Source organism: Mustela nigripes, chromosome 1, assembly GCF_022355385.1.
Source record: "Mustela nigripes isolate SB6536 chromosome 1, MUSNIG.SB6536, whole genome shotgun sequence".
In the NCBI taxonomy this organism is placed as follows: Eukaryota; Metazoa; Chordata; class Mammalia; order Carnivora; family Mustelidae; genus Mustela; species Mustela nigripes.
The window spans coordinates 45,476,449-45,498,188 of NC_081557.1; the positions used below are offsets into that span (position 1 = coordinate 45,476,449).

A 21,740-nucleotide genomic window follows, 5' to 3' on the forward strand; every position below is an offset into this window, starting at 1 on the left:
TAACACGCTAACCATGAAGAAGCTCACCATAATATTGTCTATGGTCATGACCTACTTCTGTCTCATTTAGGCTAGATGCAATGAGCATATCAAATTGCATTTCATGGCCCCTCCAGTTTTCCCTAAGATTCACCAAGCTTCCCCTACAGGTAACATTTCCAGGCTCTCCCTTTTTCCCCACACCTTGGGAGTCAGACTGCTGCCTTCTCTGTGGTGTGTTGCACAGGAGAGTAACACACAACTGATACTAATTCTGCCTCTCCTACTCATTAGCTGTTGGAACATAGGAGAAAATTTTAATGGCTTATAAACTCCTTTTTTTTTTTTTTCAGTTTATAAATTATTTTAATCTCCTGATGTAAATTTCTCCCTCTTAGGATATTTGTTAGGATTAACCAGGATAACGTTAATATATGTTCATGTATTTACACAAATGATTCTATGTATATATACCCATATGTATATATGTACACCACATAGATAGACATGCAAAGATATGGACATTGCTCCCATGCCAGACATACTCATTTTCATCCAGCATGGCCAAGATTCTCATTTTTCTGTCATGTCCTGCAAATCTTGATTCAAATTTTGCATAGTGGCCTAGCCTGTCCTAATTTATAAAATGTGCTTCTCAAAGAACAATCTGTGTTTTCACTCTTCTAGGTAGTTCTATCGTTCATTCATATTCTCTAATGAAGGAGAAGGAGGAGAAGATGGAGGAGGAGAAGGGGGAGAAGGAATAGAAGAGGGAGAAGGAGTAGGGGGAGAAGGAGGTAATGGGGAAAGGGGAAAAGAGAAAGGGGGTGAGAAGGGAGAAGGAGGAGGAGGAGAGGGGAAGTGGGGGAGAAGGAGAAGTGAGAGAAGGCAGAGAAGCAGGGGAAAGGTGCAGAGGGAGGTAAATGCAGTGGCCTATTCATGGTTTGCACCATGAGGACAAAGACTGAGCACCGGAAGGCTGTCTCTCATAAGCACAGATGAGCCTAGTCCTGACCCTCTCTATAGGACACATCATGAAAACTCATACTGTCCGCATGGGATTTGGGGACCTGAGAAATGAGACTTCAATAGAGTCAATTATCATTTATTAAAGCAAGACCAAACACAAACAAACAAACAAACAAAATTCTCATCGATACAGCTTGTATTTTTCCAGCAGTAACAGATATTTATTCTTACATATAAGACTCTGAGGTAAGTGCTTCACCTCTAATAAAATTTGATTTCTCAATGTGACTCTACGAAATAGGTACAATCTTTAACATCAATTTTTTTTTTTTTTTTTTTTTTTTAGGAAAATGAGAGCAAGAGGTGCTAAGAGACTTGTTCAAATTTACACAGCTTATAAGTAAAGAGACAAGATTTGACCTTAGAAACTCTGAGTACCAAAAATCTACTCTTACTATATATTTTACTTATGCACTTCTGCTTTAACTCTGTGATACATAAAGGGGTGTTATTGGTAAAGCAACACACTCTGAAGGATTTATTACCTAGTGACAGATTCCTATGCACTGTTCTATGCCCTATGCACTTGGATAGAATTTATAATTTTTCCTTTGTTAATTCCCTTAAGCAGAGGGAATGTGGAAAGGAGATGTCCGAGGAGGTACAGCAATACTGCTCTTTCTATAAAAGGGATTAGATGTGTTCCCTTTGCAAATAAGCATTCTCTCCTAATACTAAGCAAAAACTAATAAGGAAAAAGAAAGCATTCTCCCCTAATGAAGACAAAATATTAGGAAGGAAAACCTCAAGCTTTCACTGCATGGTAGGGATGTATAAAAGACTGTTGAGTTGACTTGTGTTCCACCCAAATTCCTGTGTTACAATCCTAACCCCCAATACTTGAGAATGTGACTTTTTGGAAATAGGTTCTTTACAGGGGTGACTAAATTAAAATGATGTAATTAGGGTGGGTCCTTTTCCAATCTGACTGGTGTCCTTAGAAAAAGAGATTTGGGAACATAAAAATACATATTGGGAAGATGAGAAGATAGGTGTCTACAAGGTGAGGAATATAATCTTCCCTCACAGCCCTCAGGAAAAACCAACTCTGCTGACACCTTGGTCTTAGACTTCCAGCCTTCAGAACTGTGAGACAAGAAATTTCTGTTGTTTGAGCCTCCCATTCTGTGGTATTTTGTGACAGCAGTCCTAGCAGACTATCTCAAAAACATTCTAAAATGAAAGATGGAGAAAAGAAGGAAGACATGTTCAGAATGGTGCAGATGAGCTCAGTTGTAGATGAACCCCAGGACAAGGGGTGCTACACAGAAGTGGGTGAGGGACTGAGAAAGTTTAGGAACTCGGTGGGCACAAGGTTATGGGGCGTTGACAATTCCAAGGATTGAAATATGGATAAGCAGCATGAGAAAACTGACAATTAGAAAACCTGTAGATGAGTGACCCATGGTTTGTGACATTGAAAAATGAGACAACACGTGCTTCATAGTCAAGGAAAACCCCAATACGACAGGGAGGAACAGGTATGAAAAGAGTCAAGATCCTGGGATCAGAGGTGGAAGTCTCCTCAAAGACCTTATACTCAGATTCATTCTGTAAACCAATAACCCAGTAGCCAAACTGAGGTTTGTATCTGGAGTAAACATCTGGACGATTTACATTTGGATCAAAAACAAACCCAGAACTCTCTTTTCTCTTGAGGTTTCTTGCTTTACTGTACACCCCAAGGATCCAGGCAATCTTTTCAGACACATCTACTTCCCAGTAATACTTCCCTGAGGAAAAATGTTGGTAGCCCAAGACATCAAAAGCAGAGAAATCACATATAAATACATTTTTAAGAGAGAAGTTGTGCACAGTTGTCATTTGTCTTTTATCAGCAGAAATGGCAATATTCGAAATAGCATTGACTGGCTTCAGCAACACATCCACTGTAAGAAAAAATGAGAGGGTCAGGTGATGGATATGGAGTAGGTGTGTCTTGTGACATTGTGAGGGAGGATGTAAGGAATGGACTGGGGGGAACTTATGTGGTGGGTCAGAGATGAGTAAAACACTTATGAACTGTCATATGTTTGGGGAGGAATACATGAGGCTAAGACCACAGGACCTCATAGTACCCACGATGTCTAAAAAGGGATCATAATATGGTGATTTGAAGAACCTGTAACTCCTTCTTACCCCAGTAGCGTTGGACCTCTGTCAGCTCTGAAATGACAAAAGTTTCAATGATGTTCTTAGAAACAAAGGAGTAAATACTGATACCTATCTTCTCACTAGGATGAGGGTAGGGAGGGGAGTTCTGTGAGGCTATGAACTGGTGAATGAACCAGACACCTTGCCCATTCCCCCTTAGGTCTTTCAGCATAAGAGATCTAGCTCTCCGGGGCGCCTGGGTGGCTCAGTGGGTTAAGCCGCTGCCTTCGGCTCAGGTCGTGATCTCAGAGTCCTGGGATCGAGTCCCGCATCGGGCTCTCTGCTCAGCGGAGAGCCTGCTTCCCTCTCTCTCTGCCTGCCTGTCCATCTACTTGTGATTTCTCTCTGTCAAATAAATAAATAAAATCTTTAAAAAAAAAAAGAGAGATCTAGCTCTCCTTCTCAGGCCTCCATCTTCTTCCATCTAAAAACATCCTCCCCCTTATTGTGCCTTATTTTGCTTGATACTACAAGAATTCCACACCTACAACCTTCCTCTGATTCCCCTTACCTTTAAACACTTGCAGCATCCCACTCAGATCTGGAATTCGGAATGTACTCTTCAGTTTCTTGGAAACAATATTTGGCTTCTTCAAGGTCCACCTCTCACTCCTAGAGAAGACAAAAATTGATCACCCCATACTTCTGACCTTAAGTCTCGGCAAGACCGTTTCCCTTACTTTTTGCTCCACTGATGCACTTGAATCTCCTCCACTGGAGATCTGGGGAAGAGGGTTTGGGGAGACCCCTGATGCTGCAACCAGAGGGAATATGCTCATGTCTACCTTTCCATTTACCCTCTGTGTGATCTTCAGAGGGTCTTCACCTCAAAGAAACTCATGTTCTTCCTCCTAAAATGGAAAAATTAACCACATACTCTGTCTTTTCATAATAAAGCTAGATGAAATAATGGTGCCTTTAAGAGGTGTTGATACTTCTAAAAAAAGTATTTGATATACAAAGAAGTCATTGCCATGTAATGGTTCTACCAGGGACAGGCCAGAGATGTGAGTTCCCAGACATGTGATCAGTAAGAAGCTCCAGAGCTTGGCTACAGAAGGATTTAGGTTATCAAGTATGGAGCTCCTGTATTAAAAGTGTGAAGGGTCTCCAAAGCCTTTTATCCCAGTACAGATGTCCAGATAATAAATAATATTTAAGGTTATATTCTCTGGGGAAACATTACAAACATCTGGAAAAGAAGAAGATATGACAACCAAATGAATGGTGGTCTGAATTTCATGTGTTTAGGAAGACCTTGATGTCGCCAAGTGGGTAGGCAACATTAGACAGAAAAATGTATTTTCTACAAGATGTTAATGTATGTAAGCAAGAAGAGATTAATTATTGGCATTAGGATGAAGCCACTGTTCTCCAAGACTAGAGACTTTTTTTTTGGAAGTGCAAATAAAACCACTAGAAAGACCTTGTTTCTTCTAATATCAGGAAGAAAATAAATGCAGAGGAGCTGTCCTTGTGGAAAATTTGGGGGCTTGGCAGAGGGAGGATAGGGTCTTCTCTGAAATAAGATAGGCACCCATGAAATATGGAAACAAACTGCAGCGGAGACAGGTTTGACCAGAATGAGTGAAACCATGATCTCGTTGGCCCTAGCTCTGTGACCTCCCACCACCCCAATTCCACTGAAAATCTTCATCCGTGATCAAAAATTTGTAATGATATAATTCCCAAATTCCCCAGCTCGGTGACTTTTTTTTTTTTTTTAATTCTGATTGATCCCAATAACTCTTATGGCTATAATTCTGTCTTCACATAAAAAAAGGACCATACCTGGTCTCCTACACATACCTTTTCATGACATTAATCATATCCTGGGGAGAAGAGAGAAAACATGAGTCATGTATAGGATTGCCATATTTAGAAAATAAAAATGGCTAATTAAAATTTAATTTAAGATACTTTAGTTTAAGTATACTTGTAATATTTAGGATACCAGAATGCCCTTCTACTATAAGAAAACAACTTATTATTTATCTGAAATTAAAATTTAATTATGCATCCTGTATTTTGTCTGACAACCCTCCAAGAGTTATAAGATCTCCTAAATTAAAAAGTTTTCTCCACCTTAGACCCCTAAAGCTCCTTGGTATGAGGTGAATAAATAGATTATCAGAGTATGAAGAACAAAATATAGAGATAAGACTGAGATCAACCATCCCAAGGGCTCATGTAAGGGTGTTAGAAAGATGATTTCGAGTACTTGGAGGTGTGATACATTTAACAAGTAGATAAGAGACTTTGACATTACAAAAAATACATTCATGAGGAGACCTCATTAATTCATCATGCTTTTATGTATTCTAGAGAGAAATAAAGGTGAAACCCATATTAGCCAGATATCATTCCAGGCTCTGGAGAGTCAAAGATGATAAATTAATAATTATAGTTCTCCAAAAGTATATTTTCTTTCACTGCAGGTACAAGTAATAAAGAACTTCAAACAAATGTTTCTCTGGCTTCCCTCTACTCATTCTATATATGTCCTCTATATTGCCGACAGTTACTCTCTTCAGTTTTTAAGCATGAAATAAGCCACAGGAACCAGAACCCTAGGAAGTCTAAAATGTAGGTTACTATTTCCCAACTATTTACATCCCACTGTCCAAAATGATACCAATGTCTACTCAGTCACGGCTTTAGAAACTTTAAAAGTCTACTCTGAATTCTAATATTGTATTAAGCCAGTCCAGCTTATATCCTCAAAATCTTTTAGCCATCTTTTTATTCCCAGCATAGCCGTTATTTGCCTAATTTGTTGAACAGAAATGTACCAATATATTTGGTTTCCCTCTCTCCAGCCTAACCCATTTATACCAACAAAGTCTTGACCATCAGTTGGCTCTAGGTCCTCAGATAAAGTTTTATTCTCTGTATTAGGCTTTTTTTTTTTTTTTGTTATTGTATATGACTAAAACCGGTTTAAAGTTAAAAGAAAGAAGAATCATATTGCATGGAGCACTGGGTATGATGCATAAACAATGAATGCTGCAACACTAAAAAGAAATAAAATAAAATAAAATAGAAAAAAAGAAAAGAAGAATAAATTCTGGGGCAGGTGTAACTTTAGTCATAGCTAGGTTTTTAAATGAAAATTTTGTCATCCGAATCTTTTCTTCTCAAATTCTATTTTCCACCTGCAATATTGGCTTTCTTTATAGACTCTATATGGAATCAACTTGAATCTCCTGCTTTAAATGATAATATCTGATATATTACTTGCTGAAAAAGGGAACTTCTCTTTCTAGTCATGATAGTAAAATTCTAAGGCATAAAAATCATTGACCTAAATTGGGTCAGGTCCCTATCTTAAAATAAGTACTGCATCATTGGTAAGCATATGGGAATCTCATATTCTGATTTACCTAGAATTGAGAGACACATACATGCCTGATGCTACCGATTTTATAAACCCTAACCAACTCCATGGACTGAGGATGAGGATGGTTCTTAATGGGTCAATCAAGAGGTTGTTACCAAGAAAAAAAAAAAAGAATTAATTGAATTAAGATTGGACAGATGTCCCATACAACCCATTTCTTCACTGTCATCTCCTCACCCTTTTTACCAAATTATTTCTCCCTAAAAAGGCTGAATATAATACAACAGTTACAATAATATTAAACATGGATGACTAATATCACATATAAATTATGATGTAAGAGCAATTAAAGATCTAAACTTAAGATCTGAAAGTATAACACTGAAGAAAAGAAAAAGAAAAATCTTCACAATATTGGATCTGTAATGATTTCTTGGATATGACAGGAAGAAAAGGACAGGGAATAAAAGAAAAATAATTAAGTTGGACCACACCAAAGTTAAAAATTTCTGTGCATCAAAGAACACCAGGAAGACAGTAAAGATACAATGTACAAAAAGGGATAAGATATTTGCAAATCATATATCTGATAAGGTATTAGTATAGAGAACATACAACAAACTTCTACAACTCAACAATAAAAAGCAAACAACCCAATTGGAAAAATGGGGAAAGAATTTGAATAGATATTTCTCCAAAGAAGATATACAAATCTCCAATAAACCGCATGGAAAGATGTTCAACATTATTGGTCTACACTTGGAAATGCAAATCAAAACCACAGGTTTTGCACAGTCTGGACTCAACAACAACAAGAAAATCAAACATAAACAAAGATTTGTGGTATTTGATTAAACTTAGTGAAGAGATGCCTTACAAATGCAAGAAGACAGATAATGGGAGCTTATAAAGAATTTCTCTCCAAATTTTTTGCACTGCCTTTCATAAATTACAAACAATGGCAATTTCCTTTGTCATTCATACTTTGAATTATCCCTATGACCCTTGAAATGACACAGAAGGTATACTGAGGGGCCCAAGAGCCTTGAATGTCGCCATGAGGAAGCAAGTTTGGGGACCCAGCAGAGAAGAAAATATTCTCTCTCTGTTTACCCTGAATCTCATCATGTGGAGCTCCAACCCAAGCCTTACCTGCACTGTGTCTACTGATGACCCCCATATCTGATGTTCAATATCTGAGATGAGCTCCCTTAAGCACTGCTTCTGCTGGGCCAGTTGGTCTCTGGCCACTACCAAGTTATCCAGCACATTCACTTCATCTTCCTCCAGCTTTTGTAGCACCCTCTTCTCCTCGCTGTCCAGGGTCGCTCTCATGTCATTAAACCCTTTCAGAATCCTTTGTCTCTCAGTCTGCATATGATTCTTTGGGGATGAGAAGAGAAAGAGGCAGTCAGTCTGTCTGGCCAAGAGCTTACATTATCTGGGCCTGGGTGCCAAGACAAGAACTATTTTCTTCAGGGACTTCTCAAAGAGAAGGGAACAGTCAGAGAACAACTACTGAGAAAACCATTTCCCAACTCTTTTCTCCTGAGTTTCTCCCAAAGGAATATATTAAAGTCTGCTTTAACGAGGCCCACCCCGAGACACAAAGCAACACCTGGATGAGGCTAGGATTGCAGACACCTGTCCTGGGTAATCATGCCACACTGCCTAGGAACCCTTTCCACCCACAGCTCCTAAATAGGGAACACAGGGCTTTCCTTGGTGTGTTTTCTGGAAGTATTCGTGCCTCAGACATGATGATGGATACTGGACATGGGATTCATGAGTCATTTTTACATTGCTTTCCCCCATGTCTTCACCTCCAAATATTTGGTTTCACTTGTGATATGTATCCTCTCTGGTACCCAACCCTCAACAGGAAAGGAGCGAAATCAGGACCAGTTGAGAAGCCCCCAAACTCATTAATCTGAGGTAACAAAGAGGAAGAGGCCTCCTTGTGACTGGACTGAGGTGCTGCCAGTTTTCTGTCTCAGTACTCCCTCAGGAAATATCTCTTCCTGCCTTCCAGGAAGCTTTCTCCTCTCTGATGGTAGCTTCCAACTCCTCCATTTTCGGCTGCTCCTTCCTCAGTTTCTTCAGTGCTGCCTGGAGCTTTTCCTGTGAGAAAAGAATCACCAGAGTTAAGCTATGAGCTTTTATAGCACCTGGATAGAGGGAAGAAATCAGACTCATCTCAGAAGAGAACAGGTTACAGAAATGAAACTGGTGATTAGAATCTAAGATGTAGACAAAAATCTGAAGAGGTTAATATACTCTGCATCCCTGGATGATGCAAGCGACCATCCCTTGATCAAGAGTAACCTGAATCTCTCTCTTCCGAGAGGAAGAATTGATCCTGCAGCAAGGAAAGTCCTTTCATCTCATTGACAGGTTCCCCTCATCCAACCAACCATGTTCTCCAGAAACCCTTCTGCTCAAAGGAGAAATCAGATTCATCTTGGGGAGTATTTCTCCATTCATCCAACTTCTCTTTGTAGCCTAGACTTATTTCTGATAAAAAAAAAAATAGAGTGCACAAAAATTTCCTTTAAATCTCAGAAGCTAAACAAGGATATGGAAAGAGATTGCAGAGCTCAGTTCTACGATGACAAAGGGAAGAAAATAATTTTAAAAAGTGAAGGATTCACTTGAGGTAATTTTCTGCCACATCTACTTTCTCCTTTGGGCCTACCTGATAGTTCTTGGCCACCTTCTCCATGAAGAATATTTGATGACCACTGTGCTCCAGAGACTGGGCACAGTGCTGGCAAATTAACTTCCCATCCTCCTTACAGAAGATCAGGAGTTTTTCTCCATGGTGCTCACAGAGCTTTTTCTGCCATGGGCTCATGTTCTCTTTGACTTTCTTCACTATGTTGGCCAGGGGCTGATTAGGTCGGAGATTCCAAAACTGGTATTTGCACTGGCACACTGGGCAGTTGCTTTCCCCTCCTTGGTGGACCCCTGAATCCTGACTCTTTGCAGTGATGCAAGCTTGGCAGAAGCTGTGGCCACAGTCCAGACTCAGGGGCATTGTCAGAAGATCCAGGCAGATGGGGCAGGTCACTTCCATCTGTATGTTCATCTGTGCTGGAAAATTCATTGCAGTGCTCCCCTCCTTTCTTCTTGTCCTGACAGTGCAGTCCTGTCTTGCTCACAGACTCCTGCAGGGCAGAGAATGTTGAAAGCAGCATGATAAGAAAGGCAGAAATAGAAAGGATACTGATTATGTAGAGATTCAGAATGGGCAAAACATTAATATACAATAAAGGAATATACAATAAAGGAAAGAAAACAAACAAGAGGAATAGGTCAGTATCAGAATGAAAAGGGCTCTTAGTAATAATTGCAAACACTTTCCTCTCATTTAATGTTACATGACAAATTTCACCCCACCAGGGCAAGCTTGCTAGTTTCTCTTCTCCTCCTGGTATTGAAGCCCTTCCTACCAAGAATCTTGTGTAACCCATCAATTTTTTTCTGTCTTTTTTTCCCCACCCCAAACACATCCTCTCTGTTAAATATACTAAATCCACTATGGCCCCTGGGTTTTTGCACTGTTCTTCTCCTGTGTGGGTGATCCGACCCCTGATATTTGCATGATTCACCTTTTTTTTTTTTTTAATTAACATATAATGTATTATTTGCCCCAGGGGTCTGTGAATCATCAGGCTTACACATTTCACAGCACTCAAAATAGCCCATACTCTCTCCAATGTCCACAACCCAGCCACCCTATCCCTACCCTCCCACCCCCCTGCAATCCTCAGTTTGCTTTGTGAGGTTGAGTCTCTTAGGGTTTAGCATGACTCACCTTTTAAAAACAACTTTATTGTCAATCGGAGAAAGATAATTATAATATGATCTCCCTGATATGAGGAAGTAGAGAAGCAACGTGGGGAGTTTGGAGGGTAGGAAGGTAATAAATGAAACAAGATGGGATCGGGAGGGAGACAAACCATAAGAGACTCCTAATCTCCCAAAACAAACTGAGGGTTGTGGGGGATGGGGGCGGTTTATGGACATTGGGGAAGGTATGTGCTATGTGAGTACTGTGAACTGTGTAAACCTGGTGATTCATAGGCCTATACCCCTGGAGTTAATAATACATCATATGTTTATTAAAAAATTAATTTTTTTTAAATGTTAATTCACCAACCAAAAAAAAAACAAAAATAAAAACAACTTTATCAAGTTATGTTTAAATCAAATGCGTTGATTTTAAGGGTACAATACAATGATTCTAGCAAACTTAGGGAACTGTATAACTTTCCCCACAGTCCAATTTCAGAACATTTCCATGTTCTGAAACATGGTTTTCACTTGAAAACCAACTGAGTGCCATTAGCGGTCATCCCCATTCTGAACCTGAGCCTTGGGGAACCATTGATCATATGTTTTTATAGATTTGCCTTTTCTGGTCAATTTGCATAAGTAGAATTATAATGTGATCTTTTGAGACTGAATTCTTTCACCTAGGAGACTGCTATTGAGCTTCATCTAACCTGCCTTTCTTTCCAGTTTCTTGAAGTCAAAAGTACAAAAGCCACTGCTGCCTCAGAGAAACTTTGCACTTGCTTGTCCCTCTGCAGGGAACCGCTCTCCCATCTCAGCATGACTCACTCTTTGGTTTCATCAATCTCTTCTTCAGCCCTCTTATCAGGACCTGCTTTGACTTCTCTATAGCAAAACTGCTGATACTATTGCTTGCTGTATATTTGCTATATTTCTCTTATTTTTGCTATGTAATACATAGCATCTTTAAATGTCTGCCTCTTCCTCCTAAAAAGCAATCCATGCATACATCAGGCATGGTTTTGTGCACTGATGGAGCCTCAATACCTAGAACAGTGCATCATACACAGGAATACAGTGTCATGAATATATAAAGTTAGACTTCTCCTCATCCCTCTGTACATGCTTAGACCTTTCTCATCAGCTTTTCATCTTTTCTTTCTATCTATTAGCAGTTCTCTAATGGTCCAGAAGAATTTATCTCCCAATTCACCTGTTCCACCCAGAGCCTTTCCATGTCCTTAAATTCAATCCCCAGAGACACCTACAGACACAGCAAGGGCCACAATCAGGAGGTAATTTCATCACTAACAATTTTATAATCAGTTGCAATTTACAAATCACTTAGATCTATTTATCCCTTATATAAAAATCCTTGAGAAATAAGAGTACTCCCTTTCTTCAAATGTAGAAATAGAATCAAATGACCTACAGATCATTCTTTTAGAGTTCATAAGGTATGGTAGGCTCATCCTTGTCTGTCTCAAATTAGATCTTATCCACCTGAGTCTTTTACCTGAATTCCAGGAAAAGGTCCCCCACCAGTTTCCCTGATACTGTCATTCATCTCATACAATCTGCTCTCATCACTGTTCACACCACCAGCAAGAATGATTTTTTTTTTAAGCATCCATTAATCTTACTATTTCTCCAGTCAAATACATGTCGTTCAATTTGAGTCACTCTTTATCATGGTCAATGTAGGTCCACATTATACATTCCCTCTGTTGCGTCATCCCCTCAGCCCAGCTCCTACTCCTTCCCCACCCACACTGGCTGCCTTATGCGTTCCTTGATCACTCCGGGGGGGAAAAAATCTATCTTAAATCCATCAATTCCTTGAAAACTCAGCTGAAAATCACCTTCCCACACTGAGACCTAGCCTGAAAACTATTTTAAAATGCAAAGCCTGCACTGGTGTTACCTGTGACTAGTGAATCACTGAATCAAATATTCATGATGTACTGTATGTTGGCTAAACAAACATAATAATAGTTAAAAAAAAAAAAAAAACCTACAAAGCACTTTACCAGGGTACACCATAAATACTAAGCCCTGTGATGGGTCTTTTTCCTTTTTTAATGCTATTATTTCTTTATTTTTGTCTTTTCTTATACTGCATCATTCATTTGTTATTTGTTTACTTTCTCTCCACTCACCCAGATTATAATCCTTTATAGATGCTTAATATTTACTGACTGTTCAGTAGGTGTTAATACAATTTTTTTTTCATCACAGTTATATGCTTTTGCTCTTGTGAATTTAATCAAAAGTATTTTAAAAAATTTAAAGCCCATTTTCTCCCATCCATTGGACACTGTACTAGCCCCCTGAGTAAACAATTAATAAGCACCAGATATGAAACTTGTCTAGATGTAAGAGACAGACCAATGACTTTTGAAAAGAGAGAAGAAAGGAAAGTACACATCAAAATATTATGTAACACAGAGATATGATACAAGGTGTTCAGAGGTAAGATTAAGATGGAGTCCTTTCTGAGAAATTACCGACTCCTTTCCTTAGCTCTGTGCAGAGAAAATGGAGTGAGGAGTTTAGCAATGGAAAAGTAAGGAGTTTAGCAATGGAAAAGTATGTCTAAGATGATGGAGGACAAGTTCTAAATCAGGAGTGGACATCAGAGTGTCGTCGGGTGCTGCTGAGGTGAGAGTAAGCTATGTTCACTCAGAAGAGAACAAATTCCCTGCATCTGGAGCCCCAGAGAGACAAGTGATTGTGTGGGAGCTGGAGAGGTGGACATCAGTCTGATCATTCAACCTCTCTCATCAGGCTAACCAAAAGTGGTGATTTATCAGGAAAGTTCTGGACAACTTTTCAGAAATTATCAGTACAAGAAGAGTAATAGGAGTGATGAGGGAGCAGGAGGCTGGCTGAGGACAAAGCAAGAGCTGGCGCCTTGCACCCCCTCTTCACCCTTTCCCCTCCATAAGTGTAGCATCCCTCAGGCAGCCCTGACTGCCATGAACAATAAGCAAATGGTTAACTTGCAGAGCTCACAATCCTGCTAGACAGGAGTCTCCCTTGGCTTACAAATGTTCTAAATCTCACTAACAAAGACGATTGATAGCAGGATTGTGACACCCTACCAAAAAGTCTCCCAACTATCTTAATGTTAATGGCTGGTCTAAAGACAACATTGATCCAGCAGCAAGGGCAAGGCCTCTGGCAGGCCTGGAACATCCTGGCACCTTGTAGGCCCTCTTTAGCATATGAAAACTCCACTGAAACCTTCCTTCCCCTCACCTTCCCCCAACAGCAGGGTACTTAACCTGCCATCCCTCACAACCCTGGGCAGCAGCTCTTCCTGACCACGGGTCCTGTCCCGTGCTTTAATAAACCACCATTTTGCACCAAAGATGTCTCAAGAATTCTTTCTTGGTCATCGGCTCCGGACCTCAGCCCACCAAACCTCACCTAGGTTCTAGAACTTCATCAGGAGGAGTTACAAGAGTGTCTTCTCCTTGGCACAGGCCCTAAGATTCCTTTCCCTCCCACAAGTCCAGATAAGGACTCTTGTCTCTACTGGCTCTCTCAAGGAGCTAGGGCTTTTTTTTTTTTTTTTTAAGATTTTATTTATTTATTTGACAGAGAGGGAGATGGCAAGTAGACATAGAGGCAGGCAGAGAGAGAGATGGGGAAGCAGGCTCCCTGTTGAGCAGAAAGCCCTATGCAGGGCTCAATTCCAGGATGCTGAGATCATGACCTGAGCCTAAGGCAGAGGCTTTAACCCACTGAGCCACCCTGGCGCCCCGGAGCTTGGGCTTTTATGAAAAGGGAAAACAGGGCCCCATCTCACACACTTCACTGGAGGAAAAGAAAAAAAGAAAGATTTTTCTATTTCTGAAAAAAAAGTTACTCTGGCTCACCTTAGCAAGGTAGAAAAGTCAAAACCTCAGAATAGAAAGAAGATGAGAGTAATTCAGCCTAAGAAATAATGATGATCCCTCCAAGAAGCAAACAAGGGTCTCAGTGTTCTTAAGTCTTCCTTTTTCAGCTGTCATGCCATCCCCAAACTCAATATATCTCTCTTCTGCAGAAAACATACAAGCAGTCTCTCTCCTTTAAGAGCAGCTTCAGAACCACAAATTAAATTCATCCAAATACATTCACTCTGTTCCTCCCAAACTTCCTGCCCTTTGCCTTCACAAACTGCCCCACAGACCTTTAGGCTGAAGTGGAGAAGTCTTCGCTCCGTGGAGTTCAGAAACAGGTATGGGCAAGACTGATTCACCAAGCCAGAAAACTGATAACTGAAAACAAGGAAGTTTCTGTTTAGGAACTGGGTAGAAATGAAACTTAAAATCTGAGAAGGGGAAATGAAAGAAAGGAAGCAGAATGGAAACTTAAAAAATAGCAGCGAGAAGACACCACAAGGGTGTCAGAAAAGGGTGTGTTCTAGGACCTGCACCAGCCAGGCATCCAGTCACTACATTCTTACTCCTACCCCAGCTTACTCCAGCATGAATATTTGAGTAAGAAAACAATGAGAAGTAAAATGATACAGCCTGAATACTCAGCATTTCAGTTCAATCCTATAATTATTTGTTGAGCTTATGCTATATTCAAGCCCCAGTCAAGCCAGGAAAGATAAAATAATCATCTGGAAAGGCTTGGTGCCTGAACTCTTGCAATGCAGACTGCAACGGGAAAGACAATCAGTCATAAAGCTCTGTAAATATGGGCAGACATAGTTACTATTAGCAGGTGATGAGGGAGCAGGAGTCTGGCTGAAGACAGAGCAAGGGCTGGCACTTTGCACCCCCTCTCCATCTGCTCCCCCTCAGTAATATGTGTAGCATTCCTCAGTTACCCCTGACTGCCATAAACAATAAACAAACAAATAGTTAACTTGCAGAGATCACAATCCTGCAAGACAGGAATCTCCCTTGCTCTACAAATGTCCTGGAGATCTACAAACAGGGAGGATGCCTTATCAATAGCACAAATTTCCAGAAGCAAATAACTCTCCATTCCTCAAGCCCTAATGTCTCCCTCCCCATCATAAATGAAACTGGAGGAGGCTGAGGTAGAAGGGAATGTAAATGATAGCAGGATCATAACACCCCACCAAGAATCTCCCAACTAACTATCTTGATGTTAATGGCTGGCCTAAAGACGACATTGATCAAGCCACAAAGGGCAAGGCCTCCTCCTGGCACCTTTGTAGGCCCTCTTTAGCATATGAAAACTCCATTGAAACCTTCCTTCCCCTCACCTTCCCCCAACAGCAGGGTACATAACCTGCCATCCCTCACAACCCGGGGCAGCAGCTCTTCCTGACCATGGGTCCTGTCCCGTGCTTTAATAAACCACCATTTTGCACCAAAGATGTCTCAAGAATTCTTTCTTGGTCACCGGCTCTGGACCTCAGCCCACTGAACCTCACCTAGGTTCTAGAATTCATCACAGGCATCATTGTGAATAGTAAAAATCAAATTTAAAAGTTTCTTCAGTGTGAGCCGATGGAGAAAATTTTTCTAAAATGTCATTGAATCTTAGGAGTATACCAGTTAACTACCAGTTTCTATTTCTTATGCAGACAGGTCTGAAAAGGAAGACTTGCAGAAATTAACCATAGTAGAACCAAGTCAGTGTCTTGTAACCCAACAGCTAGGAGGCAGGTGAGAACATGGAGGTTAATACATGGCAGTATTCAAGCATAATCTTTTACTGAGTAACACACCTCCATAATTTTTCTTTCTTTACTTCCTTTGGGAAAAATTTAACCTTTTAATCTCAGTCAGAGGCAAGACTGGAACATCTTGTATTTCCTACATGCACTTTTGTGCCATCATCTATCTTGTTCTGATGACATGTTCTAGATGGGGAATTGCATGGTGGTGGAAGCTCCACCATGGACCCTGACTGGCAGAATGGCAGAGCACAGCAACTTCACACATGAGCCAACATGAGACCCCGCAGGGCAAATGAGAAACCCAGCTTGGAAAATTAAAGCACAGATATTTTGGCATTGTTTGTAACCCACAGAAATGTAAGGTCATCGGGGCTTAGAAACTCCTTTTGAATCACTTAGAGCTATGAGGCAGGAACTGAAAATCATGCAAGCAGAATTACTGAGCCATACTGAAGTAAGTTTTTCATAATAATGAATAAATGTGTGATGCTTTTCAAGTGCAATCATAATCATCTAAATTTTGGACAAATTACATTCTGAAAGCTGGCATTTTTTAATCACCTTTGTCTTATGATCCTATCATCAAGTATCCTTCCTGCAGCCCCGTACCCAAACAACAGTACGTTTTATGAAGGCAGGAAGGGAATTTTCTATGTTCCTTTTTGTCTCAGTTCTATTACAAGGCGCTGAACACAGGGAATGATTTTTCTTTTTATTAACATATAATGTATTATTCATTTCAGGGGTACAGGTCTGTGCTTCATCAGTCTTACACAATTCACAGAACTCACCATAGCACAGACCCTCCCCATCCCTCCCTCCCCAGTCCCTTCCAGCAAACCTCAGTTTGCTTCCTGAGATTAAGAGTCTCTTATGGTTTGTCTCCCTCTCTGGTTTCATCTTATTTCATTTTTCCCTTCCTTCCCCTATGATCTTGTTTGATCTTGCTTGTTTCTCGAATTCCTCATGTCAGTGAGATCATATAGTTCCATTCATGTCGTCGCAAATGGCAAGATTTGGGGGTGTTTTGTTTTGTTTTGCTTTTGATGGCTGCATAGTAAGGAATGATATTTGAATAGAAAAACACACAGTTATACAGCTCTAGTATTTTTTTTTTATTTGACAGACAGAGATCACAAGTAGGCAGAGAGGCAGAGAGAGAGAGAGGAGGAAGCAGGCTCCCTGCAGAGCAAAGAGCCCGACATGGGGCTCCATCCCAGAACCCTGGGATCATGACCTGAGCCGAAAGCAGAGGCTTTAACCCACTGAGCCACCCAGACGCCCCCAGCTCTAGTATTTTAATTGCATTGAACTTGCTAACAATAATCATGGTTCTGTTCCACTGTTACTCTTGTAGCCAACTTAATTGCTGTGGTGCATGTGAATTCTGGTATGAACCCTGGTATCGGTTCCTGTGCAGAACATTAACAATTTTTCCTGTCTTCTCTGTTTTGTTTTTAAAGCATACTCAGATACTTCTCAATTCCTGTTGTTTACCCATTCTGAACCAGCGCAATTGAACCACATTACTTCCTGTGGTCTGTGTTTGGTTTGGTTTTGTTTTTCAGACTGAAAACAGTTAAAATTCATGGGCCCAAAGTGGGAGAGCTTTCATTTAGATTCTTTCCCAGCAGGAGATATAGGAAATGGAGGGGGACACAAAGCCCTAAAGAGGACTTTTTATTCCCTGATCCCGGAGAGCATAGTAAACTGGAATGTGGATCACAGCAATGCGCTGAGCTCCAGAGAAAGACTTTGGGTGGTAGGAGAAGGTGGTTCATTCAGGTTTCCAACCACAAGCCCATGTTTCCTTGTACCGGCAAGCTCTGATTTCTTCACTGATTTCTCCCACCCGAATCTCATGTCTTACAGGTGGTTCCCAGGACGTCCTCCAGAGCCATCCTCCTACCCTCCTACCCTTCCACCCGCTCATCTTCTCTTGGGTCTCCGCGTCCCTCCCACATTTTCCAGATGAATTTTTTGTTATCTCTCTCAGACAAGCTCAAAATCATCGGGTTCTCTGTGTACGTGTAATTTTCAAATTACAGACTGAGCCAAGGCTTTACAGCACAAAGCTACCCTATCTCAACTTAAGCAGAAATGTGTAACAGGTACTGGGATTTGGGTTTTAGAAGTAAGGGAGTTCTGGAGAGCTGAAGAGAAGAGATCCTTTTACACCCCGTACTGCCAAAAATCTCTTTCTTCACATTTCAGAAGCTCTTGCCCTCACACAAACTTCTCACATGAAGTCTGGAGGGAAAGCTTAGGTGTTTGGGGCTAGGATATGAGGTCAAATCAGAGATTCAAAAGGAATAAAAGGATGGATATGGGATTTATAGGAGGCATGATAAAAGACGAACTATTTGGAACTCATCTTCTTGGTCCTTGCAATCAGCTCACCTACCCTGTCCCTGTTCACACCCCATAAATATACACACACTTGGAGCCCTGCACTCCCCTCTAATTGTCAGCAAGATTTACAGAGCAAAAATAGACTATCCCAAAGTCAAACCTACTGTACATCTCTACCTTCGCCATGACCTACGATATCATCCTTTCTCTTTTCTCACCTCTGATAATGAAAAAAGGGACAACCACTTTGAAAAACATGTGGTAGTTTGTTATGACATAAAATATGCATTAATTCTAAAAACCAGGAAATCGATTTACAGTATTCACTCAGAAGGGATGATCGGTTTGGATTTTTCCAGGAGTCAACAGATTCCATCCAAGCCTGCATGAGGAACCACTGCAGAACCAATTCTGGAAGAAAGGGAGAACCTGCATTTATTCATTCCTGAGGAATATCAGAGTCCATCAGCTCCCTGGGAAGAATGAGGCAAACCAGGAGACATCGAAGTTTGGTCTAGGACATTGCTGAGAAATCCCATAAAGTACTCTGGACTCTTCCCATATAGTCATGAACAATAATTGAGTAAAGCCAGGCAGACAGAAGGAGATTTCTAGAGAAAAAGAATTACTGCAGAAACAGGGGAGGATATTAACTTTTCATTAGTATATTCAGTTGAAGAGGCTATTATAATTATGAAATAAGACTTGGCAGCTATGAAAGCAATAAGAAAAAACTCTTATAATGCTAAAATATTTATTTTGCAATCAGATGAAATTCTTTAAAAAATCTGTAAGTATGTAAGCAAGTTATTCTATTAGTTACGACAAAGCAAAGGCAGGGGTGCCTGGGTGTCTCAGTGGGTTAACGCCTCTGCCTTCGGCTCAGGTCATGGTCCCAAGGTCCTGGGATTGAGCCCCGCTTTGGGCTCTCTGCTCAGTGGAGAGCCTGCTTCCCCCCTCTCTGCCTACCTCGTTGCATACTTGTGATCTCTATCTGTCAAATAATAAATAAAAATCTAAAAAAAAAAAAGAAAAGAATTTCTGTTTAAAAAAAAGACAAAGCAAAGGCAATAATTTTGAAAGTAAACTAATATGTGTTTTTTAAATAATTTATTTCCAAGTCACAGGTAAAGGGAATGCGAAAACTAACGGACATCATTCTAAATCACTGCTCATATGTTACAAAATAATAACAATTATTTAAAATATTCTGTTACTTAATTTTAACCATAACTCATCAAGTGATTTTCATTGTTTTGTTTTGTTTTTTAAATGAGAAAGCATATCTCATAAAATTTAGTTTATTTGATAAGGGTCAGTATGTGGCAACACCAGAATTATAATAAAAGTCCACCTGTGATATAGAGAAATACCGCATGATCTCACTTATATGCAGGATCTGCAACAGTTACACTGGGAAGTAGATATTACAATGGTGGTGGTCCAGGCTGAGCAGAGAAGGAAATGGGGAGACACACACACACACACACACACACACACACACAATGATAGCCATGTAGAGGTGATGCATATGTTTATTAGCCTGATTATGATGATCATTTCACAACATAAACATGTATTCAACCATCAAGTTGTATACCTTAAATATTTACAACTTTTATATAGCAAGGTTTTATATAGCAAAGCTGTTAAAAACCTGAAAATAAGTCTTCCTATAAGGGTGTGTGTGTATATCAAAAATAGAACTGGAATAATCTTGACAGTGGTGCCAAGGATCTGAAAAATGAGGGAAGTTGAGGAAAGTATACAAGGCATGTCTCTGTATTATTTCTTACAAATGTATGTGAAGTTACAGTTATCTTTTATTTTTTAAAAATGTAGACAATTTTGGAAATTCTTCTCTAGGGTGCAAGTTTTCCTTTGCTTTTGCATCCTTGGCTGAGCTTTGTTTCCAGGTGGCAGACAGGGCCTGGGCAGAAGCGTGAGTATTCAGAAACCTCTGGGTTTTTCAAGAGAACTGGGCATGGGACTCAAGAAAGACAAGTGAAAAGAGGAAAGGCTGCAGAACTGGGCAGGGACCCTGTCATCAAGCCTGCTTTACACAGGTGAAGGAAGCACTGGGAATTTCTCCATAGGATCACAAACACACTGTATATTTACAAGTACAAGAAGCAAATGGATTGGCTTTCCTAGATGCCTCCAGCTTTGAGATCATGGCATTTCCCTCTCCCTCCTGAGACAGGGCAGACAGGGATATCATCTGCTATCCCTAACTACTACAGAAGTGACCCAGATGCTGAACTATCAAAAGGAGCACTGCCTCGTGTACTTTGGACACGTCTCATTTCATAATTTTGCACACTTTCATTATTACGATCCTGTCACATTTTCTGCTACTTCTAGAGGACATTTTTATATTCCTCAAATTATTCATTGTAGTGATGGGGTAGCAGGACGGCAGAGGTCAAAGGGAAAATTTAGAAGATCAATTTCCTCCAGTTTCCATGGATGAGTCCTAAGATATAGGGGAGCTGTGTGCGCGCACACACACACACACACACACACACACAGTGTACACACACAGATTCTAGAAATATTCACCTTGGAATCCTTTGCGTCATCAAAGGTCATCCAAAGATGAGGCCCATAGGGTTCTGGGGACAAGCAGGAGTGAGAGCAGATACTGTTTAACCAGACAGCCCACTTTTTTTCTCCTAGCTCTGAATATAATTAAAGAAGAGTTGAGAATAAGAATGCTGAAAGACATAGGGATGTCTTTTATGAACAAGCCCCAAATGAACATCCATTGTAGTGATAACACGGCTCCAATCTTACTGAAGGAGGAGAGTAAGTTTCCTCTACCTTCCTGAGAACTTCCAAGTCACTGCAAAAGGAAAGCTGATCACGCAAGCAAAACACTTTCCTACACCACTGTTAAGAAATCCCACGATCATACCTCTCTTACTGTATCACTGTGAATAATAACCTTTTAAAGCTGGGCAAACTGCCCAAATCGAAATTCAATTTCAATGAAATAGAATTACTGCAGAAAAACTTAAAAAAATAAAAGAAAAAACCAGGCAGCTATAGAAAAACATTAGCTAAAATTTAAAGAAAATTGTAATTCTTTAACCCAGTTATTTTATTTCTTAACACAAAACAAGATTACCAAGGGTCTTAACACAAAACAAGAATGTAAGAACTTATATTCTTAATGTAAGAATACATTAAGCTAATATGTATTCTTGAAATCATTTATTTTAGTCAGAATGAGAGGGGGCAAAAAATAGACACCTACTAGATCCCTTCTTAAGTGCTAGAAAACATTCTGTTGGTTAATTTTCACAATTCTACATCAGGTACATTTTTTTTTCTTTCTTTTCTATTTCTTTCTACCTTTCTTTCTTTTTTTTAACAAATGAGAAAACTGAATCCCATAGAATTTCATGAGACACTGACACAGCTTGTATTTTT

The 21,740-nt window shown here is 40.1% G+C and overlaps 1 protein-coding gene across 1 annotated transcript; it reads right to left on the reverse strand.

Annotated features, from left to right (window-relative positions):
• Window positions 1–1,068: 1,068 nt before the first annotated feature.
• Window positions 1,069–14,644, reverse strand: TRIM22 (tripartite motif containing 22). Its single transcript, XM_059409464.1, has 8 exons — window positions 14,481–14,644; window positions 9,198–9,669; window positions 8,528–8,623; window positions 7,655–7,885; window positions 4,972–4,994; window positions 3,674–3,774; window positions 3,148–3,174; window positions 1,069–2,897 (listed from the first exon to the last, which is right to left on the reverse strand). Exons 2-8 carry the CDS (start codon window positions 9,606–9,608, stop codon window positions 2,302–2,304), a joined length of 1,485 nt encoding a protein of 494 aa, XP_059265447.1. The 5' UTR covers window positions 9,609–9,669; window positions 14,481–14,644; the 3' UTR covers window positions 1,069–2,301.
• Window positions 14,645–21,740: the final 7,096 nt, after the last annotated feature.